The 27,840-nt window shown below is 51.1% G+C and overlaps 2 protein-coding genes across 9 annotated transcripts; both read right to left on the reverse strand.

Annotated features, from left to right (window-relative positions):
• Nucleotides 1-2,520: 2,520 nt before the first annotated feature.
• Nucleotides 2,521-11,919, reverse strand: HEXIM2 (HEXIM P-TEFb complex subunit 2). 8 transcript variants are annotated; one of them, XM_003806528.4, is made up of 4 exons: nucleotides 10,558-10,689; nucleotides 9,955-10,102; nucleotides 9,728-9,837; nucleotides 2,521-3,546 (listed from the first exon to the last, which is right to left on the reverse strand). In XM_003806528.4, exons 3-4 carry the CDS (start codon nucleotides 9,791-9,793, stop codon nucleotides 2,752-2,754), a joined length of 861 nt encoding a protein of 286 aa, XP_003806576.1. In that variant the 5' UTR covers nucleotides 9,794-9,837; nucleotides 9,955-10,102; nucleotides 10,558-10,689; the 3' UTR covers nucleotides 2,521-2,751. The 8 variants fall into 8 exon arrangements, with proteins under 8 accessions (XP_003806576.1, XP_008953027.2, XP_008953023.2 ...); XM_008954779.6 differs by lacking the exons at nucleotides 9,955-10,102; nucleotides 10,558-10,689 and adding an exon at nucleotides 11,649-11,919; XM_008954775.7 differs by lacking the exons at nucleotides 9,955-10,102; nucleotides 10,558-10,689 and adding an exon at nucleotides 11,649-11,890 and having other exon boundaries at nucleotides 9,728-9,840.
• Nucleotides 11,920-22,084: 10,165 nt separating this feature from the next.
• Nucleotides 22,085-27,595, reverse strand: HEXIM1 (HEXIM P-TEFb complex subunit 1). The gene has a single exon (XM_008954768.6). The coding sequence runs from the start codon at nucleotides 23,547-23,549 to the stop codon at nucleotides 22,470-22,472; it is 1,080 nt and encodes a 359-aa protein (XP_008953016.1). The 5' UTR covers nucleotides 23,550-27,595; the 3' UTR covers nucleotides 22,085-22,469.
• Between the last annotated feature and the right edge of the window lie 245 nt (nucleotides 27,596-27,840).

Below are 27,840 nucleotides of genomic sequence, written 5' to 3' on the forward strand. Positions count from 1 at the left end.
CCCCACTTAAAGGGCCAGTGCCACACTTGCCTGTTCCCAACAAGGGCAATGGGACCTGGCCACCCTTCCCCCCAATACCGTTACTTCCCTTTGGACCCCCTCCCCCACTCCCTGGCAGCTTCTTCCTGCCCCAGCCCACCAATCTCTGCCTACCCCTCTCCCTCATTCCCTGACCCTATTGCAGGCAGGGTCTGTCCACTGGGCACAGGAGTTTCCACCTGGGGTCGGGCAGTTCCTGCCGGGGAAGAAAGAGGGATCCTAAGACAGGCTGGGCAGGGGTGGTGGGAGGCTTCAACAGTCACTCCCATGAAACATATGTTCTCTGCGCTTCCCTCCCCTGGCCCAGTTGACCAAGAGGGTCCCAGAAAGCACAGGGCGTGAGGGCAGCTGTGGAAAGGCCCAGGGAGGCTGTGTCCAAGCCCAACTTCCCCAGCTAGAGCGTGTGATGTGGGGGTGGGGGTGTCTTGTAAACTGGAGCTTCCACCATTGCAGTAGGCGGAGTGGAGGCCCAGGCTTCAAGACCAAGCAGCAGGTGTGGGAACAACTGGAAGCAGCGAAGGGGGCGGGGCACCGAGGGACCCAGGCCTGGCTCCCACCCACAGCTGAGTCGGTTCTCTCCAGTGCTAAGCCCCAGCTCTGGCCCCAGGACAATCTCCTCCCTGCACACCCCTTAACCAGGAATCAGGGAGCCAGACAGGGGGAGGGGCAGACAGGGACCCTTTTCACGGACCCCTCCCATTTGGGTTCAGACCCTCCCACACTCCCGGCTAGCATCCTCTCCTTTGTTCTCTTCTTGCCCCACCCGCCCTCCAGCGGGGTGAGGTGGGGGTGCGGGAATTAACCCACCGAGGTGCTGCCCTATTTGCGCCCTTCAGCCTTTTATGTGTAAGGGGGATGTTGGAGGAGCAGCTGGCAGCTTCCCTGCCTCCAGGCTCCTCAGCTTCTGGGCCAAGAAAGGCCAAACTCTTCACCTGCCCCTCCCTGGCATAACCAGCCCACAATGAGCCCCCAGCACCCTCACCCACACCCCTCCCCCGACACTCCAGCAGCCCTCTGGAATCTTCTCTCACCTCCTAGACACACACACAGAGGCACCTCCGGGTAAACAACCTTTGTCCACCTTTGTCCCGGGCCTCCTCTCTCCCTCGGGCTCCATGCTGAGGAATGCAGCTGGGAGGCTGCCAGCAAATGCCAAGGGGCCTCTGGGTCCCAGGCTAGCACCCCACAGCACCCCACAGGGGCAGGCAGGCCTCCAGAGGCTCTCCTGGAATCCAAAAAGCCACTTCCTCGCTAAGCCTCTGGTTTCCCGTCTGCAAAGTGGCCATGATCATTCCTGCTGCCCTTCCTGACTGAGCTGTCTGAGGACCCAGGGTTCCAGGGGCAGGTGTCCCAGGATGGGATTTTGCTTTCTCCTGAAACCCATGCGTTCCTAGAATCTGTTCTGTGTTTCATTGTAGGAGGCTCTGGCCAGGCCTGGGTGTGGCAGGATAGAAATGAAAGTTGTCCTGGCAACACACAAGATTTCATCAACATTTCCATCCCCAGCAGCTCCTGGGCCAAGCCTCATCTTGCCCAATGTGGCCTGTCAAGATGAGGGCCTGGAAGAGAAGCCAGACTGGGCAGCCAGGCCTCTGCCCCTCCCCTTGCCTGCTGGCACAGCCAGCACTGGCTCACTGGTGAGTTGACTAATTTCCTCCGCCACCATTAGTTGTCCATGTTCATTGCTGCCTGACACCCAACACCAGTCTGCAAGGGCACCAGGAGGGGATGGAAGAGACAGGGTGTCTGGGGAAGGGTGGGTCTGAGTGCGAGGGGGTGGGTGAGCTTGTCTCAGAGCCTGACGCTGGCTGGTGGTATCTGCGTTACCCAGGCTGACCCAGCTCTCTCTGATGCAGACAGGCGAGGGCCTCACACACTTCAGAGAATTCACACCCACATGATGAGGCTGAGAGGAGCAGGACGCACAGACACATGGCAGGCACCAGGAGAGCCAGGCTGCTCTGCTCTGCTCTGCTGGGGATCCATGTGCTGTCCCCCTCTGTCTCTTGACTTTATTTTCCATCAGGAGAGCACCTCCCTTAGTACCCTTGGGAGGTAAGGGACAAACACAAACACATGATGACTAACCTCAGGCCCAACCCCCTGCAGAGAGGGGTCAGGGTTGGGGGCTGTCAAGAACAAGGAGGCACAAGGCACCCAGAACCCGTCTAGTCCAGCCTTTAAACTGTGGGGAGAATACAGGGAGCTCAGGAGCAAACTCTGAAGGAACCCCTGGGCCTGGGTCTTCTCCGAAAACCCCCGTTCTCTCCTCCAGGGAAAGCTCACAGTTCCTCACAGCGATCTGCTATCTTGAGCGTCAGTTTCTGGCCGAAACTGGGGGCTCCTGACTGAACTCCCTCCCACCTAGAAAACCTTCTGTTTTCTAGGCTTGGGGCAGCAGGGACTGGGACCCCACTCAGACCTCTCTGGGGCAAATGTTTTGGTTCTCACAACAGCCCTAGTGAAATCAATCCTAGATACTCCCATTTGGTCCCACCAAGGCCATTTAATTTCTCTGTAAAGGGTAAGATGACACAAAAGAGCCAACTATGGAAACGGTGAGGTGGGAGTCTGAACCGATTTAGCTGTTCTCCGGGCGCACAGGGTGTTGACGGTGGTTTTCATCTGCCACCTGCCTCCTTGAGACCCAGCTGGCCTGAGTGTGCACGAAATGGGACCTTCTCCTTGGGTCCACCAGGCTGGGAGGCACCCCTAGGTACCCGGCTCCTCATCACAGCGGCAGCCCTCTCGGTTCCACATCTGGTTCTCCTGACGAAGCCGCTGGTTTTCGGTCCGGAGCCTCTGGACCTCGGCAGCCAGCTCCTCCACCTGGCGGCAGGACTGCTGGCCGGTGCACGCCTGCAGCTGCTGCAGCCTCCTAGTCTCCTCCTCCGCCTGCGACAGCCGCTTCTCCAGCTCCAGGTAGTCTCGCACCAGCTCCTGCTTGCTGCGGCCCTGCAGGCTCTCGGTGTGGAAGCGTTCGTAAGTCTCAGAGAAGTCCTTCCGCTGGAACTCACCGTGCGCTCGGCCCCGCCCATCACTGTCCCCGGCCTCACTCTCCCCACTGGAACCTGGGTGGGAGATCCCATGGGGCACATCCAAGTTGGGCTCCTCCGGGTCTCTGTCATTCATCAGGAACTGGGTGGTGTTGTAGGGGGCCACGGGCTGGCCTTTGGCGAACATCTCTTCGCGGACCCGGGAGGCCCTCTGGCTCTGCCTCTCATCCCGCTGTTGTTTCTCAGCCCAGCTCAGCTCCAGGTAGGGTCGCCAGTGCCTTTTGCGCTTCGATGGCCGCCGACGGTGTTTCTTCCGGGCCAGCACAGCCTCCGCTGAGCAGCCCCCTGGGCTCTGGGTCCGGGGACTCCTACTGTTCCAGCCCAGGCCACCGACAGCCCCAGCAAGATCTTCATCCTCTGAGTGGCTCTCCATCCGCGGTGTCAGGGGCAGGGAACCACCAGAGTCATGACGCTCAGGGGGTGTTTGGGGGCTCCCCGGGGCACCAGAGGTCTAAAGAGAGGGAGGAGGAAGAAGGATGGATCAGACAGCCTGTCCTTGGAGGTGGAACCTTTCCCTCTCTACCTAGCCTGAAGCCTACCTTCCTACACTCAGCTAACTTGGTCACTCTCAGCCCCTCAACCTTTTGCAACCATTTGTTTACAAAGAGACCTGTCTACTGTCTGTCCCCCAACCTTCCCCAAGTAAACTCATGGTGAGAGCAGGAATTTTGCCTGTGTGTTTCACTCTGTAATTTCAATGCCTAGAATAATACCTGGCACTGAGTAGGAGTTCCATAAATACTGTCCAAATGAGTAAAGTAGGAGAAGAAAACTGGGATAGAAGATGGATCTTGATGCATTTGCTTGATCAGAAGCCCAAATGGCACCGGCTCTTCCCTCTTCCCAGAAAACCTGACTTTCAAACACCACTGGCTTCATGGGCAGGTGACCTGTGAAGTCCCACAGAGGCCCCACACCTGGCTTCATGCTGTCCTTGTCTTAAACATGTTATTCAAAAAAAAAAACCTTATTTTATTTCATTTTTTGAGATGGAGTCTCGCTCTGTCACCCAGGCTGGAGTGCAGTGGTGCAATCTCGGCTCACTGTAACCTCTGCCTCCGGAATTCTCCAGCCTCAGCCTCCCGCGTAGCTGGGATCACAGGCACGTGCCACCACGCCTGGCTAATTTTTTGTATTTTTAGTAGAGACAGGGTTTCACCATGTTGGCCAGCCTAGTCTCAAACTCCTGACCTCAGGTGATCCACCTGCCTCAGCCTCCCAAAGTGCTGAGATTACAGGTGTGAGCCACCGCGCAAGGCCTAAAATAAGTTTTTTAGGCTCAGCATGGTGGCTCAGGCCTGTAATCCCAGCACTTTGGGAGGCCGAGGTGGGCGGATCACCTGAGGTCAGGAGTTCGAGACTAGGATGGCCAACATGGTGAAACCCTATGTCTACGAAAAATACAAAAATAAGCCGGGCGTGGTGGCACGTGCCTGTGATCCCAGCTATGCAGGAGGCTGAGACTGGAGAATGTGGGCGGCGGAAGTTGCAGTGAGCCAAGATTACACCACTGCACTCCAGCCTGGGTGACAGAGCGAGACTCCATCTCAAAAACAAACAAACAGGCCGGGCGAGGTGGCTCACACCTGTAATCCCAGCACTTTGGGAGGCCAAGATGGGTGAATCACGAGGTCAGGAGATCGAGACTATCCTAGTTAATGTGGTGAAACCCCATCTCTACTAAAAATACAAAAAAATTAGCCGGGTGTGATGGCGGGCGCCTGTAGTCCCAGTTAGTCGGGACGCGGAGCTTGCAGTGAGCTGAGATCGCGCCACTGCACTTCAGCCTGGGCGACAGAGTGAGACTCCACCTCGAAACAAACAAACAAACAAACAAACAAAAAAGACTCTTATTTTTAGAGACAGGGTCTTACTCTGTTGCCCAGGCAAGAATGCAGTGAGGTGCAATAATAACTCCCTGCAGCCTCAAACTCCTGGACTCAAGCAATCCTCTTGCCTTAGCCTCTCAAGTAACTGGATCTACAGGCATGCGCCACCACACCTGGCCACTGTCTTTAACTTTTTAATAATTTTTGAATAAGGAGCCCTTTTGCACTGGGCCCCACAAATTATGCAGCTGATCCTGCTTCCAGCTATTTGCATGGCTTTTTTTTCATTTTTTGTGTGTGTGTGTGTGAGAGTCTTGCTCTGTTGCCCAGGCTGGAGTGCAGTGTTCCCATCTCAGCTCACTGCAACCTCCGCCTCCCGGGTTCAAGCGATTCTCCTGCCTCAGCCTCCTGAGTAGCTGGGACTACAGGCGTGTACCACCATGCCAGGCTAATTTTAGTATTTTTAGTACAGATGGGTACTAAAAATGGTTTCACCATGTTGGCCAGGCTGGTGTGGAACTCCTGACCTCAAGTAATCTGCCCACCTTGGCCTCCTAAAGTGCTGGGATTATAGGCATGAGCCACTGCACCTGGGCTTTTTTTTTTTTTTTTTTTTTTTGAGACAGAGTCTTGCTCTGTCACCCAGGCTGGAGTGCAGTGGCCCGACCTCGGCTCATTGCAACCTCCACCTCCCAGGTTCAAGCGATTCTCCTGCCTCAGCCTCCAGAGTAGCTGGGATCACAGGTGCCCACTACCATGCCCAGCTAATTTTTTGTATTTTTAGTAGAGATGGGGTTTCACCATGTTGGCCAGGCTGGTCTCAAACTCCTGACATCAAGTGATCCACCCGCCTCGGCCTCCCAAAGTACTGGGATTACAGGCGTGAGCCACCACTGCCAGCTACCTTTTTTCATCTTTTAGAGCTTAGTTCCAATGTCACTTCCTTAGGGAGCCCCTCCTTGACCACCCTACCTAAAGTAGACTCCCCCATCTCGCCTCCCTAGTGATTCTATCACATCACACAGTTAGCACATAGCATTTAGCATATGGCCATTTAACATCTGTCTTCCTCATGTGAGAACGCATCTCGTCTGTCTGTCCAAGTCACCACTGTATTCCTATGCACAGCACAAGGGCAGTGCTCAGTAAGTATCTGTTAAGTGGACTAAAGATTATAGGATAGGGAGATCCAAAAGATATTGGGAAATAAGACTTACGGCCGGGTATAGTGGCTCACGCTGGTAATCCTAGCACTTTGGGAGGCCAAGGAGGGTGGATTGCTCAAGCCCAGGAGTTCAAGACCAGCCTGGGCAACATGGCGAAACCCCATCTCTACCAAAAATTATAAAAAATTAGCCAGGCATGGTGGTGAGCACCTGTAATCCCAGCTACTTGGGAGGCTGAAGTGGGAGGATCACTTGAGTCCAGAAGGTTGAGGCTGCAGTGCGCTGTGATCGCGCCACTGCGCTCCAGCCTGAGTGACAGAGCTGGAGTCTCAAAAAAAAAAAAAAAAGACTCCCCTTCTCTATCCTTCTGGCATAAAGAAGATGCAGCGGGCCAGGCGTGGTGGCTCATGCCTGTAATCCCAGCACTTTGGGAGGCCAAGGCAGGTAGATCACCTGAGTTCAGGAGTTTGAGACCAGCCTGACCAACATGGCCAAACCCCGTCTCTACTAAAAATACAAAAAAATTGGCCGGGCGTGGTGGCACGCACCTGTAATCCCAGCTACTTGGGAGGCTGAGGTAGGAGAATCGCTTGAACCTGGGAGGCGGAGGTTGCAGTGAGGCGAGATCACGCCACTGCACTCCAGCCTGGGCAACAGAGTAAGACTCTGGCTCAAAAAATAAAATAAAATAATTAAATTAAATTAAATTAAAAAATAAAATAAAATAAAATGATGGAACATATTTATTCCAGGCAGAAGTTGGTAGGTGGTATCACTCTCCAATATGAATGGCAGGAAAGAGATCCTTTCCAAAGAGAGGGAGGGTCAGCCTCCAGTCTGCAGTGAGAGAGTTCCAGAACTTATCTAAGAGGTATAAAGGCTGTCAAGAGAGTGTATGTTCAGGGCATCTGTTTATCTCTGTTGTGGGAAGGGTGGGAGTACTGGGTGTGGGAGATGGGAAATGAATTGCTCTAAGTTTGTGGTTTGGGCAATTTCTAATAATAACCACTACCACTGGTATGTTGTTGAATAATATGCAACGCAGTTCAGAGACATGTGAGCATGGTCCATGCACACAGGGTGTGTACTGAGCAATGTGGTGTATGCGCGGCCCTTAAGAGCCAGGCATATGTCGTGTGTTTTGCAGACCCTGAAGAGAATTTCAGGGAAAAGGAGGTATGTCAGGGTGTGTATGTGTGTGGGGTGTGTATGTATGTGGAGTTTGTCGTGTTACTTCACCTGCAGGGAGATCACGAAATAAAAGCAATAGCCCTTGTCTCCACCAGTGGCTTGGGCCAAATGAGACAGAGCTGTTGCCCCAGCTGGGACAGGCAAGGCCACTGGGATGCCAAGGCATGGTGGCTTGTTGGTGTACACAATCAGTCACATGCTCCCAGCCCTCAGTAGAAGTGCCCTATTGATCCTCCACCCTCGCCCAAGCGAGCCCAGCCCCCTAGCCCTACTTGCTGCCTCCCTCCTGAAGACTTGGCCCTCTACCACCATGACCACTACTGTAGATAAGCTGTGTGACCTGGCTGAACATTGTAGCCCTGACACGTCATGAATTCCGAATTCAGTCAATCCAGAAAACACGGAATGGGCTAGGCATGGTGGGTCAGAAGCTCTCTGACCCCTGTCCTAAGCCCCCTGCTCATCTATAGGGAGTTGTGGACTAAGGAAGAATGGGTAAGGGCAGGTACTGAGAGAACATGGGCCGAACAAGCATGGGTTCCTGTTGCCAGGTTGGGAAGTGCCATCCTCTGAGGGCCTGATATGATCTTTCTCTCTCCTCTTTCGTGGGTTATATCCTACCCCCACCTCCATTACAAATTATTATTATTTTTGAGAAAGTCTGACTTTGTCACCCAGGCTGGAGTGCAGTGGCGTGATCTCAGCTCAGTGCAACCTCTGCCTCCTGGGTTCAAGTGATTATCATGCCTCAGCCTCCCAAGCAGCTGGGATTACAGGCATGCACCACCACGCCGGGCTAATTTCAGGTTTTTTTATTTTTTTGGTTTTTTTTTGAGACGGAGTCTCACTCTGTTGCCCAGGCTGGAGTGCAGGGGCGTGATCTCAGTTCACTGCAAACTCTGCCTCCCAGTTTCAAGCGATTCTCCTGCCTCAGCCTCCCAACTAGCTGGGATTATAGAAATGTGCCACCACGCCTGGCTAATTTTGTATTTTTAGTAGAGATGGGGTTTCTCCATGTTGGTCAGGCTGGTCTCGAACTCGTGACCTCAGGTGATCCACCCACCTCGGCCTCCCAAAGTGCTGGGATTACAGGCGTGAGCCACTGCACCCGGCTTCCAGCATTTTTTTTTTTTTTTTTTTTTTGAGAGAGTTTTGTTCTTGTTGCCCAAGCTGGAGTGCAATGGCACAATCTCAGCTCACTGCAACTTCTGCCTCATGGGTTCAAGTGATTCTCCTGCTTCAGCCTCCTGAGTCGCTGGGATTACAGCCGCCTGTCATTACGCCCATCTAATTTTTGTATTTTTAGTAGAGACAGAGTTTCACCATGTTGGCCAGGCTGGTCTTGAACTCTTGACCTCAGGTGATCCACCCACCTCAGCCTCCAAAAGTGCTAGGATTACAGGCGTGAGCCACTGCGCCTGGCCTGTTTTTGTTTTTGTTTCTTTTTTGAGATGGAGTGTCACTCTGTCGCCCAGGCTAAAGTGCAGTGGTGTGATCTCAGCTCACTGCAACCTCTGCATCCTGGGTTCAAGTGATTCTGGTGCATCAGCCTCCTGAGTAGCTGGTATTACAGGCATGTGCCACCATGCCCAGCTAATTTTTGTATTTTTAGTAGAGATGAGGTTTCACCATGTTGGCCAGGCTGGTCTTGAACTTCTGGTCTCAAGTGAATTGCCTGCCTGGGTCCATCCCAAATTATGAACCAAAAACTCTTCTTCCTGCTTCAGACTTGGTTCTTAGCCTGGACAAAATGTAAACATTCAACCCAGTCCCTCCATGCCCTCTTTGGACTCGAGGTCAAGGCAATGTTCTGTTGTCAGAAGGCCCTAAGTTTAAACCCTGGGTCTGTTGCTTGTAGACAGCATGATTCTGGAACAGGTATTTCAGGTCTCAGAACCTTAGCTTCTGGGAATTGGAAATAATTCCTACCTGAAAGGGTTACTAGGAATTTTTTTTTTTTTTTTTTTTTTTTTTTTTTTTGAGACGGAGTCTCGCTCTGATGCCCAGGCTGGAGTGCAATTGCGAGATCTTGGCTCACTGCAACCTCTGACCCCTGGGTTCAAGCGATTCTCCTGCCTCAACCTCCCAAGTAGCTGGGATCACAGGCATGCGCCACCATTATGCCAGGCTAATTTTGCATTTTCAGTATAGCCAGGGTTTTGCCATGTTGGTCAGGCTGGTCTCGAACTCCTGACCTCAGGTGATCCACCCACCTAGGCCTCCCAAAGTGCTGGGATTACAGGTGTGAGCCACCGCACCCGGCCAGTTACTAAGATTTCATAAGCTAGCATAGACTGGGATTCCGGCCTATTGCCTAGTGCATAGTACGGATTCGTCAAAATACTGGTTTTCCAAATCTACCAACACATCTGGGACAAGAAGTTTGGATCTCAGCTGTGGGACCCATGCTCGTGGTGCTCGGGTAGGCAGGAGGGCAGGGACTTACCTTGGCCTCCTCCAGGGCCACTGGTGACTCTGCATTACAGGCGGTCTGGTTCGGAGTGGCCATCATCTTCCGTTCCAAATCTTTCAGCAGACGCCTGGAACTAGTGACACCTGCTTTGAACAACAACAGAAACCTAAATCCTGAAGGAACGTTCTCAGGAATACTCTGGCTGCTCAGAATTGTTTGCCCAGGCAGTGGCAGCCATTTTGTACCTCAGCCCTTCATACCCTTATTCTCAAATGCAGGCCCCGAAGGCTGCCTCCACCGCTGGTTTTCACACCTCCAGCCAGCAAGGGGCCAAATGGGATTCAGGGGCCGTCTTCTCTGTCCTGCTCCTCGGGTCCCTCACCAGGACTCATGTCCTGTACTGTCCTCCTGGAAGTCACCAAGGCCCAGGTTGGCAGCCAGGAAGCCAGGTGTAAGTTTTGTTTCCCCAACCACCAAAGGGGCAAAGGAGGACTGCCTGGGGAGGCTGGGAGTGCAGCGGGGCTGCTGCTGCCACGGGAGAACATGGAGCAAGCTCACGAGTCCTTCCCCACTGTCTCCAGTGGCCCCAATCTTGATGCAGCCCTGCACCCCCAACCTTCTCCCCAAGCTGGGCTCCAAAGGCCAGAAGCACAGTTGGAACCTGGGCCAGCCTAGTACTGAGGACTTTTCCTCTAAGGTCCTGGCCTACCTCCCTCCTTCCTCTCAGAAAGGGAAACAGGAGAAAGGGGAAAGAGGTCTTTGCACTACATGCAGCTGGGAGGGAAACCCAACTAGGATAAGGATGGATTTCTTGGAAGAGGGGAGATAGTCATGGAAAGAGGTTTTGCAAAGGTGGAACTGACCTATTCGCTGTCAAGGGCTATGCACACCACTACACCTGTGTGCCTTTCTGTGCGACTGCCTGTCGGTGCAATTCCCAACGCCTGAGCCCTACCTCTTGCTGCAGTTGCAGCAGCTCTGGTCAAGCCGCTCAGGCCACTAAGATGGGGGGGAGGAGAGAGCCTGGACGCGCGGTGCCTGCTGGGGATTGTAGTTCTTCTAGCCTGAAAAGCGATCCAAGGGCCTGTAACGTCAACAGGCACACCCGAGACTCCAAAACCCATCTACCCTTGCGCGGGGGCAGACCGCGCGCGCGCATCGCTGCCTTCTTTGATTGGTCAAGCCTTCTGCCAATATTCTCGCTTTTTTGGCAACGATTAGCTGTGAGGAGGCACAACTGGACCCGCCTTCTCCGAACTCAATTAAAAGAGTTCATTGATGGCGTTAATCTTTACGGGGCAGAAAATAGATCCGGCTAAGGTGGGCGGGGCAGTAGGCGCGGAGGGATCCTTGGCCTTTGAGGAAGGCGACGAGAAGCTCGGCGGCCATCGCCGCCATTTTGGGCTGGGAGGAGGCAGCGGAGGGACTCGCTGCGCAGTGAGAGCACCCCGTGGGGGGTGGTCCGGGCACGGGGAGAGGCCGGGCCGAGTGGGCTGCCTGAAGTGGCGGCGCCGGGAGACGGCGGGAAGTGGGACCGGGGGCCAGGGAGGGTGAAGGTTGGAGTCTCCCAGGCCGAGCCCGGTCCTCAAACCGTCCCGGCAGCCCCGCAGCCTCGCCTCTCACAGAGTGCGGGGTTCTTCGGTAATTACCGCGTGTTTCCCGAGACCCCAGAAGGGGAGAGGCTGGTGAAACGGCTTCCCTCTGCCGTCCTTCCACAGGGGCGCGGATCCTGAGGCCGAGCTCTGCCAGCTTCCCTCCCCACCCCCATTCGGCCTGGGTACGGCGGCGAGGCCCCGCACAGAGGGACTCCCACTTCGACTGGAGAGGTGGGGGCGACGCCAGATTCCAGAGGCTGGCGCCGCGGGGGAGGGCGGAGGTCGCAGGTCTGGCCACAAGTCGGCGTGGCAGTCAGCTGGAGGCTCCGAGAGCGGAGATCCCAGTGCACCCACCTTACCTCGCTTACGCCAAAGCGCCATCTCGCCGCCCGGGTTGCGAAAAACCACGGCCCTCTTAAACTACTGTAGCAACCACTAATTCCCCCTGGGAGCAGCTAGAGAGGGGCACGTGGAAACCTTCACGAGCTCGGTGCCTGAAGGTCTCTGAGGCTCTTGCCCTCAAGATCTCTCCCATTCAGCCCTGATTCTCCGGACAACCTGACCTAGCATGTCGCCAGCCTCTTGGTGAAACGCCTAAAATGTGCTGCCCCACTTCTCTTGAAAGTTTACACCGAAGGGATGAGGTTTTGCCCTTTACAGGGTTGGGGCACAAAGTCGGAGTCGCTGCGGCTCCGAAATAGAAATGGAGTTGCCCATTTCGTATGCTTCATCAACATCTGCTTGCATTTTGAAATCCTAGTCTTAACTTTTACAAAACTTTTAGAGAAATGGCTGCCCTCCTAGAGGGAAAAACGAACTACAGTAATTCCAATTCCAATGTAATCTTTGTAAGACTACAAAATCTTTCCAGTTTAAAGATTTTTCTTTTCCCACAGACTAAACAAAATCAGAGTATTTTGTGTTCTACTGGTGCATTGTTACTAGGTAACCTCAATTTTTTGAAATTGCAAGTAATTGAAGGATCGCTTTTGTAGATCCTAAATGCTACCAAAAAAGAAACCAGTTTTTATCTATTTCATATGTATAGCGTTTAAGAGATGAGGAGACCTGCTTTGAAAGAATAAACTCTTAACCTTACATTATAGCTGTAGCAGCTTCTTAAAGATTGAAGTTTGATGTGAAGTTCTTTTATTGAATTGCAGGTTAAACCATCTTACTTCCTACTGCTTGAAATCTAAATCCAGAGAGATTTGTGGCTCAAGGATATCTTCAAATAAAAGTTTTATTGCTAAAATGTCAGTTAAAATTATGCCTAGGTAGGTGCTGAAGTAGGAGAGGCTTTGACGTAGCAGGGTGACTGGCAGTGAATTTTGTGGGTACCTTGTGATGAGTCTCATTATCAGTTACAAATGGTCAAAACATGCCTAAGCCTTCAGCCTTACTAAAAGTTTAACAGAACTTGGCCTGGCGCGGTGGCTCACACCTGTAATCCCAGCCCTTTGGGAGGTGGAGGCGGGTGGATCACCTGAGGTCAGGAGTTTGAGACCAACCTGGCCAACATGGTGAAGCCCCTTCTCTACTAAAAATACAAAATTAGCCGGGTGTGGTGTTGCGTGCCTGTAATCCCAGCTACTCGGGAGGCTGAGGCAGGAGAATCGCTTGAACCCGGGAGGCAGAGTTTGCCATGAGCCTCTCACCGTTGCACTCCAGCCTGGGTGACAGAGTAAGACTCTGTCTCAAAAAAAAAAAAAAAGTTTTCCAGAACTGAAGTTCTGCTCCTCCTATTAATAATTTTCTTCAGTTGGAGTGACAATTCCATAGCATTAACTTTTTTCCCTCTGCTCCCCAGATGTCTTACAACTGGATTACAAAATAGGATCATCATTGACTAGGGTCCTCAATCCAAAACTGGAACCACTTACTCCTAACTGAAGCTTCAGTACACTTGATGCCTACTGTGGGTTGATTTTTTACCTACATATGACATGTTGGCTCTACACTGATCAAGAGATGTGAGTTTAAAAAAGCTAACTAACTTGGTAGGACTTAAATAGTCATAGGAGCAGAAAAGGCTTTTAAAGATGATCTTTGTGGGTCTTCTGTCAAGAATTTAATGGGGGAGGATCCTAGACACTTGGGATTCATCCTCCATTATGAAGTAATCTAGTGAAATTTTTGGATGCTACTGAGTGGCAAATACTGTACCAGCAGCAGAAATTTGTTACTCATTTGTAAATGAAACTTACTATCCTTAAGGTTGACCCACAAGCTTTTCCATTCTTTGCTAAGAAAAATTGGGAATAGGCCGGGCACAGTGGCTCACGCCTGTAATCCCAGCACTTTGGGAGGCCAAGGCGGGCAGATCACGAGGTCAAGAGATTGAGACCGTCCTGGCAGACATGGTGAAACCCCATCTGTACTAAAAATACAAAAATTAGCTGAGTGTGGTGGTGTGCGCCTATAGTCACAGCTACTTGGGAGGCTGAGGCAGGAGAATTGCTTGAACGCGGGGGCTGGAGGTTGCAGTGAGCCGAGATCGTGCCACTGCACTCCAGCCTGGGTGACAGAGCGAGATTCTGTCTCAAAAAAAAAAAAAAAAGAAAAAGTGGGAATAAAACCAGCTTATTAGTGGCCTCCTGGTTATCTAAGGAAAACACAGGACTGTAGGACTGAAAATTAGGAACTCCGAGCTCTGTTTCTGTGTGTGCTGCCCTTGACTTGGTTGACTTGGCCAGAGGCCAAATACTGATAATGAGGCCAAACTGGTCATTTTGCTGCTTAGTCTATTGTTCATCTACTGTTCAACCAGACCTTCAACTTCCTTTTCAGCTCTCCCCTCTCAGATGAGTTGCATTATGCTTTTATGACAAATTCTACAAACTCTATATTCATTTGAAAATGGTATCAGCACTGTCTCCTCATAAATACCTAGACGAGTAACTAGTCTTAAGTTGCTATGTAAACACCTACTCCTTGTAACTTTGTTATATGAGAACTTCACAAGGAATGCTTCAAAGATCATTGGGGCAGTTGGAAAGCCTGCCTTACCAAAGTGTGGCCTTAGTTGTCCATAGCATCACAAAAGAGCCATCCAAGTAGGCTGAATGAGGATCAATCTCTCAGGGTGCCCACTGGTTGTGGCTGTGAAGTCCTGGACACTCATTTTGCCTGATGGCCAAATCCTAGGGACCAGTGACTGTGAGTAGGATTCGTTGACAGAGGTAGGAGGTTTTTTTTTTTTTTTTTTTCCTGCTGCCTGTATAATTGCAGAAAAGGAGTGATTCTTTACAGTAATTCCCCCTCTTCGGGATGAAGATGCTTGCTTCTGTTTGGTTTCCACAGTTAAATCAATTTTTTTTCCTTTTCTTTTGAGATGGTATCTTGCTCTGTCGCCCAGGCTGGAGTGCAGTGGCGCGATTTCGCCCACTGCAACCTCCACCTCCCAGGTTTAAGCGATTCTCCTGCCTCAGCCTCCCGCGTAGCTAGGATTACAGGCACTCACCACCATGCCTGGCTAATTTTTGCATTTTATTTTTTTCTGGAACGGAGTTTCACCTGGTTGCCAAGGCTGGAGCGCGATGGCGTGATCTTGGCTCACCACAACCTCTGCCTCCTGGGTTCAAGCGATTCTCCTGCCTCAGCCTCCCGAGGAGCTGGGACTATAGGCATGCGCCACCATGCACGGCTAGTTTTGTATTTTTAGTAGAGACGGGGTTTCTCCATATTGGTCAGGCTGGTCTTGAACTCCCAACCTCAGGTGATCCTCCCGCCTCAGCCTCCCAAAGTTCTGGGATTACAGTCAATGAGCCACTGTGCCCGGCCTGTATTTGTATTTTTAGTAGAGACAGGGTTTTACCATGTTGGCCAGGCTGGTCTCCAACTCCTGACCTCAGGTGGTCCGCCCACCTCGGCCTCCCAGTGTGCTAGGATTGCAGGCGTGAGCCACGGTGCCTGGCCAGTTAATCAGTTTTTTATGGTCCTGTGTTTAGGCCCCAACGTCCTGTTATTGATCGTTTTTGGCAAAAATTTGGCCAAAGATTGAAATTTTGCCTCCTGGACCATATATTTTGCTCCAGTTGCAAAGTATGACTTTTATCCTTTGGTCAGCAGTTCCCATGGTGTTTAGGGCCTGAATTTGACATTCTTTTTTTTTTTTTCTTTTTGAGATGGAGTCTAGCTCTGTTGCCCAGGCTGGAGTGCAGTGGCACGATCTCGGCTTGCCGCAACCTCTGCCTCCCGGGTTCAAGCAATTCTCCCTGCCTCAGCCTCCCAAATATCTGGGATTACAGGCGCCCACCACCACACCCAGCTAATTTTTGTAGTTTTTTTTGTTTGTTTGTTTGTTTGTTTTTGAGAGAGTCTCACTCTGTCACCAGACTGGAGTGCAGTGGCGCAGTCTCGGCTCACTGCAACCTCTGCCTCCTGGGTTCAAGCGATTCTCCTGCCTCAGCTTCCCAAGTAGCTGGGACTACAGGTGGGCACCACCATGCCTAGCTGATTTTTTTAATGTATTTTTAGTAGAGACGGAGTTTTACCATATTGGCCAGGATGGTCTCGATCTCTTGACCTAGTGATGCGCCCGCCTCAGCCTCCCAAAGTGCTGGGATTACAGGCGTGAGCCACCGTGCCCGGCCAATTTTTGTAGTTTTAGTAGAGACGGGGTTTCACCATGTTGGCCAGGCGGGTCTCCAACTCCTGACCTCAGGTGATCTGCCCACCTCGGCCTCCCAAAGTGCTGGGATTACAGGCGTGAGCCACCGTACCTGGCAACATTCTCTTTTTTTAAAAAAATAACTTTTTATTTCTAGCCTCAACCATTTACACTTTGCTTGAGAAAGAATAATAAAGTGGAATTGTTATTCCAGTGATGTTGTGCAAATGTGAGAAATAGTACTTCCCCCAAAAAAACAAACCTCGAAACCCCACAAACTCAAGTGTACTTAAGTACTTAACGTTCAAGTACTTTTTAACTATAACCAACTTTTCCACCACACTGTTGTGAATATTTGTTGCTAGCTGTTATGGGTATAAGTGATCAAGGGAAGAACTGATGCATTACCTAATGCTTGACTAAATATAGCCAGCCCTTAAGTAGGTAGAGTATTTGGTTGTGGGTTTTGTTGTTTAAGTCTGTGGAGTCCCTCTTTGGTTTCTTTAACTTTTGCAGTCATTAGGGCAGAGTATATTTATTTACATTTCTCCAAGCAAAGTCTGTTGCCCAGGCTGGAGTACGGTGGCGCGATCTCAGCTCATTACAACCCCTGCCTCCCAGGTTCAAGCAGTTGTCCTGCCTCAGCCTCCCGAGTAGCTGGGATTACAGATACCCGCCACGATGCCTGGCTAATTTTTGTATTTTTAATAGAGACGAGATTTTGCCATGTTGGCCAGGCTGGTTTCGAACTTTTGACCTCAAGTGATCCATCTGCCTTGGCCTCCCAAAGTGCTGGTATTACAGGCGTGAGCCACCATGCCTGGCCTAAATTTACTTTTTAATAGAGACGAGGCTGGTTATGTTGCCTGTGTTGGTAACTGTGTTGCCTAGGCTGGTGTCAAGTGCCTGAGCTCAAGTGACCCTTCTGCCTTGGCTTCCCAAAGTGTTAGGATTACAGGCATGAAGCCACTGCGCCTGGCCTGTCTAATCTTTATTATGCTTCCCCTCTTTAGAGATACTTAGTCTGTTTTTCAGAACTAAACCAATCTGGAACTCCCTAGCTCTCTCTCCTAAAACTCTGAAGTCTAAAGGACCCTGTCTCCTAGGGCTCTAAGAAAAGCTGTCCAGCTAGCTGTGTCAGTTTGAGAAGCAGTTTTTCCTGATTGAATACCTAGGCCCCAGTAGGAAAAAGGGAACAAACTGAAATTGCTAATTTGTAAGCCTGGTCTCTTGAGCAGCTCAGTTAAAATGCTTGACAGAGGACTTAGGTGAAAGGCTAGAGTGGGCTGGGGTTCATTTATCATCATAGCCCCCTGTTCAATGTAGGTAAATCAGCGGGGTGTGTTGGTATCCACCTTTAGTCCCAGCTACTCAGGAACCTGAGGTGGGAGGATCACTCAAGCCCAGGAATTTGAGGCTGCAGTGAGATATGATAGCGCCACTGCAGTCTAGCTTGGGCAACTGAGGGAGACCACAGCTTTTTTTTTTTTTTTCAACTTTTTTTTTTTTTTGAGACAGGGTTTCACTGTTACCCAGGCTGGTCTCAAACTACTGAGCTCAAGGATTCTGCCCACCTTGGCCTTCCAAAGTGCTAGGGTTACAGGTGTGAGTCACTGGGCCTGCCGAAACCCCAATTCTTTAAAAAAAAAAAAAAAAAGCTTTTTTTTTTTTTTTTTTTGAGACAAGAGTCTTATTCTGCTGCCTAGGCTGGAGTGCAGTGTGGCGTGATGTTGGCTCACTGCAACCTTTGCCTCCCGGATTCAAGTGATTCTCCTGCCTCAGCCTCCCAAGTAGCTGGGATTACAGGCACCCACCACCATGCCCAGCTAATTTTTGTTTTTTGTTGTTGTTGTTTTTGTTTTTGAGACGGAGTCTCGCTTTGTTGCCCAGGCTGGAGTGCAGTGGTGTGATCTTGGCTCACTGCAAGCTCTGCCTTCCAGGTTCACGCCATTCTCCTGTCTTAGCCTCCCGAGTAGCTGGGACTAAAGGCGCCCGCCACCACACCCAGCTAATTTTTTGTATTTTTAGTAGAGACGGGGTTTCACCATGTTAGCCTGGATGGTCTCGATCTCCTGACCTCGTGATCCGCCCACCTTGGCCTCCCGAGGTGCTGGGATTACAGGCGTGAGCCACCGCACCTGGCCAATTTTTGTATTTTTAGTAGAGACAGGGTTTCACCATGTTGGCCAGGCTGGTCTGGAACTCTTGACCTCAGGTGATCTGCCTGCCTTGGCCTCCCAAAGTGCTGGGATTACAGGCGTGAGCCACTGCGCCCAGCCTTTTTTTTTTTTTTGAGGCTGAGTTTCACTCCTGTTGCCCAGGCTGGAGCACAATGGGGCAATCTCGGCTCACTGCGAACTCCGCATCCCGGGTTCATGCCATTCTCCTGCCTCAGCCTCTCAAGTAGCTGGGACTACAGGCACCCGCCACCATGCTCGGCTAATTTTGTATTTTGTATTTTTGGTAGAGATGAGGTTTCTCCATATTGGTCAGGCTGGTCTCTTAACTCCGGATCTCAAGAGATCCACCCACCTCAGCCTCCCAAAGTGCTGAGATTATAGGCATGAACCACCACGCCTGGCCCAACCTTTTTTTTTTTAAATTAAAATATAGGTAACTAATTCTTCTCTCTGCCAGGAGAGCAATATGCTAGTTAAATGTTTCAATAGAAAGTGTAGAAATAGGAGGCCGGGTGTGGTGGCTCACACCCATCATCCCAGCACTTTGGGAGGCTGAGGTAGGTGGATCACGAGGTCAGGAGATCGAGATCATCCTGCCTAATATGGTGAAACCCCGTCTCTACTAAAAATACAAAAAAAAATTAGCTGAGCGTGGTGGCGGGTGCCTGTAGTCCCAGCTACTTGAGAGGCTGAGGCAGGAGAATGGCATGAACCTGAGAGGCGGAACTTGCAGTGAGCCGAGATCGCGCCACTGCACTCCAGCCTGGGCGACAGAGCAAGACTCCATCCACCCCCCGCCCCAAAAAAAAGAAAAGTGTAGGAATAGGCTGGGCTTGGTGGCTCACAACTGTAATTTTGGGAGGCCGAGGAGGGCGCATTGCTTGAGCTCAGGAGTTTGAGCCCAGGAGTTTGAGACCAGCCTGTGCAACAGGGTGAAACCCTGTCTCTCCAAAAAAAAAAGAAAAAGAAAAAAATAGCCAGGCGTGGTGGCAAGTACCAGCTACTCAGAAGGCTGCAGTGGGAGGATCGCTTTAGCCTGGGAAGTGGAGGTTGCCATAAGTCCAGATCGCAACACTGTACTCCAGCCTAGGCAACAGAGAAAGACCCATCTCAAAAAAAAAAAAAAGCCGGGCGCAGTGGCTTATGCCTATATTCCCAACACTTTGGGAGGCTGAGACGGGCGGATCACTTGAGGTCAGGAGTTCGAGACCAGCCTGGCAACCATGGCAAGACCCCGTCTCTACTAAAAATAGAAAAATTAGCCAGTCGCAGTGGCGTGCACCTGTAATCCCAGCTACTCGGGAGGCTGAGGCAGGAGAATCGGTTGAACTCGGGAGGCTGAGACAGGAGAATCGGTTGAACTCGGGAGGCTGAGACAGGAGAATCGGTTGAACCCAGGAGGCTGAGGTTGCAGTGAGCCGAAATCACGCTACTGCACTCCAGCCTGGCGACAGAGTGAGACTCCGTCTCAAAAAAAAAAAAGTATAGAAAGTGTTAATACAAAACTGAAATTTTGAATAAACCTCATCGTGAGAATATAAATGCAAAAAAAAGGTAAAATGCTAGTGCCTTTGAAAGCAAAATTCAGACATACTTGCATAGCTTAAGGTAAATTGATGTATGAGAGTTATTTATAATTAGATATTTGTGTATATATATATTTTTGAGACAGTTTCGCTCTTCTTGCCTAGGCTGGAGTGCAATGGCGCGATCTCCTCTCACTGCAACCTCCACCTCCCGGGTTCAAACGATTCTGCTGCCTCAGCCTCCCGAGCAGCTGGGATTACAGGCATGCGCCACCACACCCGGCTAATTTTTGTATTTTTAGTAGAGACGGGGCTTCTGTATGTTGGTCAGGCTGGTCTCTAACTCCCGACCTCAGGTGATCTGCCCATCTCAGCCTCCCAAAGTGCTGGGATTACAGGCATGAGCCACTGTGCCCAGCCTAGATATTTGTGTATTTGAAGACTGGACTGAATTTGTCTTCTAAAACATACTTTTTCTGATGATAAATGCATTTATAGTCTTTCCAAGATTCATTTTCTAAATATCATTTTTCTAATAGTAGGGGAAATAAGATTTTCATAGCTGAATCCCTCTTTAAGAAGAGGGTCTGGGCTGGGCACGGTGGCTCATGCCTGTAATCCCAGCACTTTGGGAGGCCGAGGCGGGCGGATCACCTGAGGTCGTGAGTTCGAGAGCACCCTGACCAACATGGAGAAACTACGTCTGTACTAAAAATACAAAATTAGCTGGGCGTGGTGGCACATGCCTGTAATCCCAGCTACTAGGGAGGCTGAGGCAGGAGAATCGCTTGAACCTGGGAGGCAGAGGTTGCGGTGAGCCGAGATTGCGCCATTGCACTCCAGCCTGGGCAACAAGAGCGAAACTCCGTCTCAAAAAAAAAAAAAAAGAAAGAAAAAGGGTCTAATATCAGAGATAATCACTGCTACATCTTACAGTTCAGTCAAAATGAGGCTTCAGCTGTGCACTGTAAAGCCAGAGGGCACTGTTGCTGCCTTTCCAAGCAGCTGTTTTTCTGGGGCTGCTGCATGACGTCATAGCAGAAGAAAAAAACACGAAGAAAACTATTTCAAAATAAATGTTTAATATAATTTTTAGAGCAAAGAAAAACTCAATCATACATTGTCTCCAGTGGACCATATGTGCCGGAACAGGACCAACTCAGTCCAGCTTTGAAGGCCCTGATTCAGTCCTACTGGTATAATCTCCCTTGATTTATTGATTTGTGTATGCTTCTTATGCAATACAAGGTGCATTTTGCTCTTGAAGTCCCTATCACCTCCACCATCGCCATTTAACTGCAAAAGCATGCTTCCTAATGGGAGGGTTTTCTTCCCCCTTCCCTGCAGAGGTTCTGAACCTTCTCCCCAGAAAAATGTACATACAAGTCTACAAATAATTTCATGGGGTTCATGGACCCCAAGGCCCACAATGGTTTCTAAGGCCCCAAATTAAGGAACCTCTGTGCTAGTGATTTGAGCAACGCAATTGCCCTCAGAAGACACTGACACAGGGCAGGTGAAGGACTGGGTTAACCAAAGTGACAGGAGGGAATCTCATAATTTCTATTTTTATTTTGGGGCAAAATTTAGTTCTCAGGGCTTCCCTACGTTTAAGAGCAGAACTACTCAAGAACCTAAGCAGCTATCAGCATAGTTTAAGCGATTTAGAATAGGGCTGTGCAAGGGAATGTACAGGGTTCCTCATTCAGCTGAGGACCTCATTTAGCTCCTTAACTGGAAGCTTTACATTTGATCTGCAGTGAGGGGACATTTCTAATTTTAGTTTGACCCACATGGAAAGGTGGATAGCTTTTTTTTTTTTGTTTTGGTGTAGAGAGCACGTAGAATTGGACAATTAGGTAAATCCTTGGAATCCCCCAAACAGCCATTTGCTTTATAAATCCAGTATTTCTTACCTCTGAACGTCTTAAAGAGCTGCCTCACAAATTAATCTAACCATTGCTTGCACTAAGAAGTTTGCCAAGAGCCTCTTCCAGCCTTACTGGGGGGAAGGAAGAGATTACTGAAAACCAACTTGTAGGAATGAAGTGAGGCTGTCAGTTGTCTAACCTAACAAACTGCCAAATTAGGTTTACATTTTTTGTTATTAGACTTTTGAATGGCCGAGGCAGAGTTAAATTTAAAATTTTGGATTGTAGCCACTTTCCACTCGCCTAAACACTCAATACCGGTTTGTTTATTTTTCCAGCATCAAGAAAGAAAACCAAGGCACTAGAAAGCAAGCACACTTAAGTATTGAAGATAATTACATCTTAAATTTTGCCTGAACTGTATATTGTAGCATACTTAAACCCATTCAAGGAAAAAATTGGCAGATTGAAAATTCTCCCGTTAAAGATTGATATTTTTGCAAACTGACAAATTTAACGATTTCGGTACCCCTCCCCAAAAATGCAATCACATAAAATATATCAATACTATTTTGAATTAGCTCTAGAAATCACACTGAAACTATGTTACATTTACAAATATTAAATTTATTATAACTAAAATGAATTTAATTGTTCTCAGATTTGGCCACCTTATAGCTCCGTTTAAGGAGGGGATTTGTTAAAAACAAAAATGCATTATAACTTGGTCAAATTACTTTCACATTAAGGAAAAAAACTTCTAAAAAGGAAAACAAGAAAAGCAACTCTTCAGTTTCACATAATTAAAAGAACAGGAGAAAGCACGCAAGCTACATATAGCTAAATTTACGAAACCAACCAAAGCCAGGGGGATTTCTCTTCTGATTATGTGTCATAAAAAGGTCCACTGTCTTATATACACATGTATATAATGTTACATTCCATCACTGTAAAAAGTCCCCTTTGCCCCCTCCCCCAAAAAAGTTTCAGTCTAGTCTCCAAACTTGGAAAGCGGCGCTCGCTCCTGCTGCCGGTGCAGTTCGTTCTCGGTCAGCAGCTGGAGGTTCTCGGCGCGCAGCCGGTCCAGCTCCAGCTCCAGCTCCCGCACACGCGCGTCGTCGCCACCCAGCCGCTTGCTCTCCAGCCGCAGCCGGTTGTTCTCGTCCTCCATGCGCGAGAGGCACTTCTCCAGTTCCAGGTACTCCTTGATGAGCTCCTGCTTGCTCATGTTCTGCAGGCTCTCCGTGTGGTACCGCTCGTACGTCTCCGAGAAGTCCCGCTGCAGAAACTCGCTGCCGTCCCCTCCCATCCCATCGCTGCCCCCATCCTCCTCACCCCCTTCTTCCATGAAGTCGTCATCGCTGGTGTCGTCGGATTTGGCGGCGGCCCGCTTGGAGTACAGGCCGGTTTTGAGATCCGGCTCCTCCTGGTCGTGATCATCCATGAGGAACTGCGTGGTGTTATAGGGCGCGACCGGCTGGCCCTTGGCGAACATCTCGGCTCGGATCCTTGAAGCTCGAAGGCTCTGTTTCTCGTCGAACTTTTTCTTCTCTTCCCAGGTCAGCTTGTAGTACGGTTTCCAATGCCGCTTCTTCTTGGACGGGCGTCTCCTATGTTTTTTCTTCCCCAGCTGTCTCTGCTGCTGTCCCCACTCCTCTTCGCCCCCTGCGGCAGGAGCCCCCAACTTACTGGCCTCGGAGTCATGACAAGGCTGGGCGAGCAGCTCGGCCTCGGGCGTCGGTTCCACTTCTGCCGGCGGCGGGAAGTCGCCGCCAGCGGACGAGTCGTCCCCATTCTGGCCCTTCTCGCCCTCTCTCAGGCAGCTAGATTCTGGACAGGCCTGGGTCTGCAAGGGAGGTGGTTGGGATTCCAGGCTCCCTTCCCCCTCCGGCCCCGGACGGCCACCCAACTGGGGGAACGCTCTCGATTGCCACCTACTGTCCTCCTCGGGCACCCGCTCCTCCGCGCCTGGGGGGCGCTCAGGGTTCAGCTCTTCCTGGACAGCAGCAGCACCTGTACAGTTGCTAGTTTGAGGCTGGTGTTGATATTCTGACAAGAATGGCTCGGCCATGGCTAGTAGAGTCCTCGAAGTTTAAGAAATTTTGGCTAGTAAGTCCTTAAGGAAAAAAATGGGTTTTTCTTAAAAAAAAAAAAAAGAAAAAGAAAAAAAAAAACAGTCCAACAGAGTCCTCTTCAGTTTGTAATTCCTGCAGTGACGCCTTTAGCTAGTCCTTCTATCAGCAAACTCCAACTGCAATCTGGGGAGCTCAAGTCAGTAAAGGGTTAAGCGCCCACAGTGCGGCCAGCTAGCGGGTCCAAGGGGGTGCAGCGGCAGGAACAGTACGTAATGGGCGGAGGTGGGCCTCAAACCTCCAAGCGGAGCACCCCAATAAAGGAGTTGGTGAGCAAGGTGATGAGGGTAAGTCCACTGCGTGAAACCCAGCCCCGAAGGGGTTAAAACTACCGATGACGCTGCCTCCGAGGGGCCAGATCCACAAAGGGTTAAATCCCCTGCCGCAGAGCCCACAAGGGGTTAAAGTCCCGGCGCCACCTCCTCCCACTTCCACGGGTGTCGCTTCCACCCAAGCTCCCAGTTCCCTAGGCCCGGCCGTAGCCTCAGCAGAGGACAGACAAACTCATCTCCCCTTTGGCTCGATGCTCTGCTCTGCTCAGTTGTCCTCCGCCTCCTCTTTTCCTCCCTCCCTCCTCCCCCTTCCCACAGCTCCTCTTCCGCGTCCTCCCCCGACTTTCCCTCCCAACCTGCCTCTCCACCTGCCAACTTCCAACTGCTGTCTCCCAGTCCTCTGCGCCCCTTTTATATAGAAGCTTGTTCGCCCCGCCCGTGCGCATGCGTAACGGAGTTCTCTTTGCGGGGCGCCGGGAGTCGTAGTTCTTATCTTTCGGGCCCGCCGCCCTCGCGCGCCGTGCGACGTAGCCTATCCCAGGACGCGTAGGGGGCGTCTCCCTGGCCGCCACCTTCCATCGCTTAGACCTCGCTAAAGAAACGCGAGCGGCCATTGGTGAAAAATCACACGACTCGCTGAGGAAGGACGGCCAATCGCAGAGAAGATGGGGCGGGTTCTGGACCGTACCATTCTGTTTCAGGAATACGAGAAGATTCGATGGCCTATGAGAGTCCACACAGAATATTTTTATGAAAAGGTGCGTTATAAAGGCTATTATCGTATTTTGTTCTCAGCGGAAGGGTTCCGAAGGTTATGAACCTTTATTAACTAACGCAAGAATGGTTTATTCCTAAAAAGTAGTCCCTAAAATGTAAAAGAATTAAATCCTATAAAGAGAGACGTCGGCCCACGGCTGCTAACTCGCGAGTCTTAAGATCATAGAAATGGCTTCACGGCGGGTGGTGAGTGCCTGAGACTGACACTTGCGGAAGGATATCGCGAGCACATTTTGTAAAGAACGAAAAGCGCATGAAGAAGTAAACAAATGAAGAATAAAAAGTGCCGCCTTAAAGGGACAGTGTGACTGCGTTTAGCGCCGCAGGCTCGCACTAGGCCTCGGAAGACGAAAAGGCGGGTTCGAGTCCCGGTGACGCCGACTCCCGGACTGACCTCGGTACCCTTAGCTGAAGGTGGCGGAGTCCCAGCCCCAGCCTGGTCTCAGAAAGCCGCCCCCGCCCCAGGGGCAAATGCAAACTGGTGATTCGCGACCAAGGCTCTTCCCTGGGCCGAGATCGGAAAGCCGGGGCCGGGGGCGGGCGGGGGAGTGGAGGGGGAAGCGGGGGAAGGCCTCGCCCCCACGCCTCAGCTTCTGTCGAAGAAAATGGCCTCCTGGGGCCGATTTGGTCTTTTCACTTCCGACCGAGATCATTTCCTGAGCCGGGACAGAGGAGGTCCGGGACAGCCATGAGGCTGTTTGTTGGGAGGAGTTCGGAATGATTAATGAGTTGAAATCATCAGCCCTGGCTATCCGAGAGGGAAGCAGGTCTCACCCGCAGAGGCCCTTCCTCATCAGTGGGCGCTGGGCAAGACTGGGAGGGAAGCATGGAGGAGGCCTTGCTCCGAAACTTGCGGCAGGGGATTCTGGCGCAGGGCTCGGGGGGCCGATTCCCCCGGGGGCGTAGTTTCTCAGAGAAATTCTCTAGACCCAAGCCCCCAGCCCTCCATAAACAGGGACTGAGAGGACCCAGAGAACCCTCCATACCAGTCACTGAGGCCTAAAATCTTGGCGCCCTTTCCACTTCTCCTTCGCCACACATCCAGTGACCCTTTCTTCTTATTGCTTCCTTAATAGCATCCCTGACATTCCAGCACGTTTGCACTGTGCACCTTTTACGCACAGAACCATGTGACCTCACCACAGCCTGGCAAGTTAGACACGATAGGAATGAGTGTCTCCATTTTACAGATAAGGCATCTCTAAGACACTGGAAAATAAGTGACTTGTCCAAGGTCACATGACAACCATGGGGCAGTTCTGGCTAGAGCGCTGGTCTTTGTGACCCCCCCATGCCATTTTTCTTTCTGTCACAAACACAAAACCCATTTTTTCTTAAAATCGGGGAAAACTCTGGATTTCGTTCTTTTTATTCCCAACAACTTCAACCTTATTCAGCCCCTATATCATTTGGCAAACAGGAGGGTACAAAGAGGGGTGGGATGCCATTCTTGCCTTCAAGTTGCTCCTGGACTGTGGAGAGGCCATCAGACCACAGCCAGCCTAAATGGCAAGTGAGGGAAATCCCGGTGGGAGCTGATGAGCCGAGTGCATGGGAGCTGGGAATTATGGACAAGTGTCAGGAGCAAGTGACTTCCTGGCTGGCTCTGAAAGATGAAGAGCTTTCAGGCAAAGTGGCACGAAGAGGGGCATTTTAGGAAGACCAAGCATCATGTGCCAGGAAAGGGCTAGTCTGGGACTTCGGTGGCTCTGGGCAGTGTGAGATATCAGGGGTGGGGGCCAGTGGTGATGGGCATGGCCAGTGTAGATGCCTCTAAGGGGAGCCGCAAGCACGCGGGCCTCTGGGCACAGCTATATGTTCTGAAAATGAACACCTTCGTTTGTTTTGTCTGGGCTTCCAAGAATTCGGGTCCACCTGAAAAGTTCCCCACTCCGTGTGGCTTCATCCCTTAGGAGGCTTCCTGAGAGCAAGAACTGCCCCTCAGAGCACTCCTGGAGGAAAAAGGGATTTTGCAGAGAACTTGGTTATCATAGAGAGTTATCACAGAGACCTCCAAATTGTTACCCCATCTTCAGACTCCAGAGGATTCTGGGGTACCCCCAGTCAGGGCATTTGGAAGGCACTGCTGAGCCTAGCCTCAGTGTCCTGGACTGGGCTCCACTGTATGGTCTCATGTGTTCTATTGGGGGAGAGGTGGACTGACGAATAGGTTGTGGAATTCTAGAATTCTGTCAAGGGGCCAGGCAACCTTACTGTTAGCTGGGTTCTAACCCTTTGCCAGGCATTTAACATGCCCCATCACTGGTAAACCCCAGGACTGCCTTATGAAAAAGAGATCAACTCTATTTCACAAAAGAGGCCACCCAAGCCCAGAGCAGTTAAGAATCTTCCCCAAGGGGGCCGGGCGCGGTGGCTCACGCCTGTAATCCTAGCACTTTGGGAGGCCGAGGCGGGCGGATCACGAGGTCAGGAGATTGAGACCATCCTGGCTAACATGGTGAAACCCTATCTCTACTAAAAATACAAAAAATTAGCCCGGCGTGGTGGCGCCCGCCTGTAGTCCCAGCTACTTCCGGGAGGCTGAGGCAGGAGAATCGCTTGAACCTGGGAGGCGGAGGTTGCAATGAGCCGAGATCGCGCCACTGCACTCCAGCCTGACAACAAAGCGAGACTCGGTCTCAAAAAAAAAAAAAAAAAAAAAAAAAAATCTTGCCCAAGTTCCACAGCTACTGTGCAAGTGGTGGAGCTGGCTTCAGCTCCAGGCCTGCATCCCCCACCAAGGTGGCCCTGCTGTTGTCTGTCCTGCTTGCTGCAGTCCAGCCTTATCACAGGGGCTATTCAGCCTGTGCTTGTGACCCTGGGCTGAGCCGTGCAGGTGCAGAGCGCACCGTCTAGCCTCAGGGATGCCTTCCCGGCTTTGAGAGGACTGACGACTAAAGAGTGACTGTGGCTTCCAGTGGGGCCAATGATGGCGAAGCCTGGGACGGTGGTCGAGACTAGAGGCTGACAGGGAACTCAGGAGTTTAAGAATCTCAGCCAGGGGCCTTCAGAACTGCCTCTTCCTTACCCAGTGGTAGGAAGGTCCTAGGGCCCAGGTGATGGCAGCGGCGGGGGACTCCGGTAGGGACCCTGGCCAGTGGACTTGGAGGCGCTGGCACCAGGCGGCGCTCAGAGCGGCCAGTTTCGCCATTGAATACGGGCCGGATCGAGGCTTGAGCCA

This window comes from Pan paniscus, chromosome 19, assembly GCF_029289425.2.
Source record: "Pan paniscus chromosome 19, NHGRI_mPanPan1-v2.0_pri, whole genome shotgun sequence".
In the NCBI taxonomy this organism is placed as follows: Eukaryota; Metazoa; Chordata; class Mammalia; order Primates; family Hominidae; genus Pan; species Pan paniscus.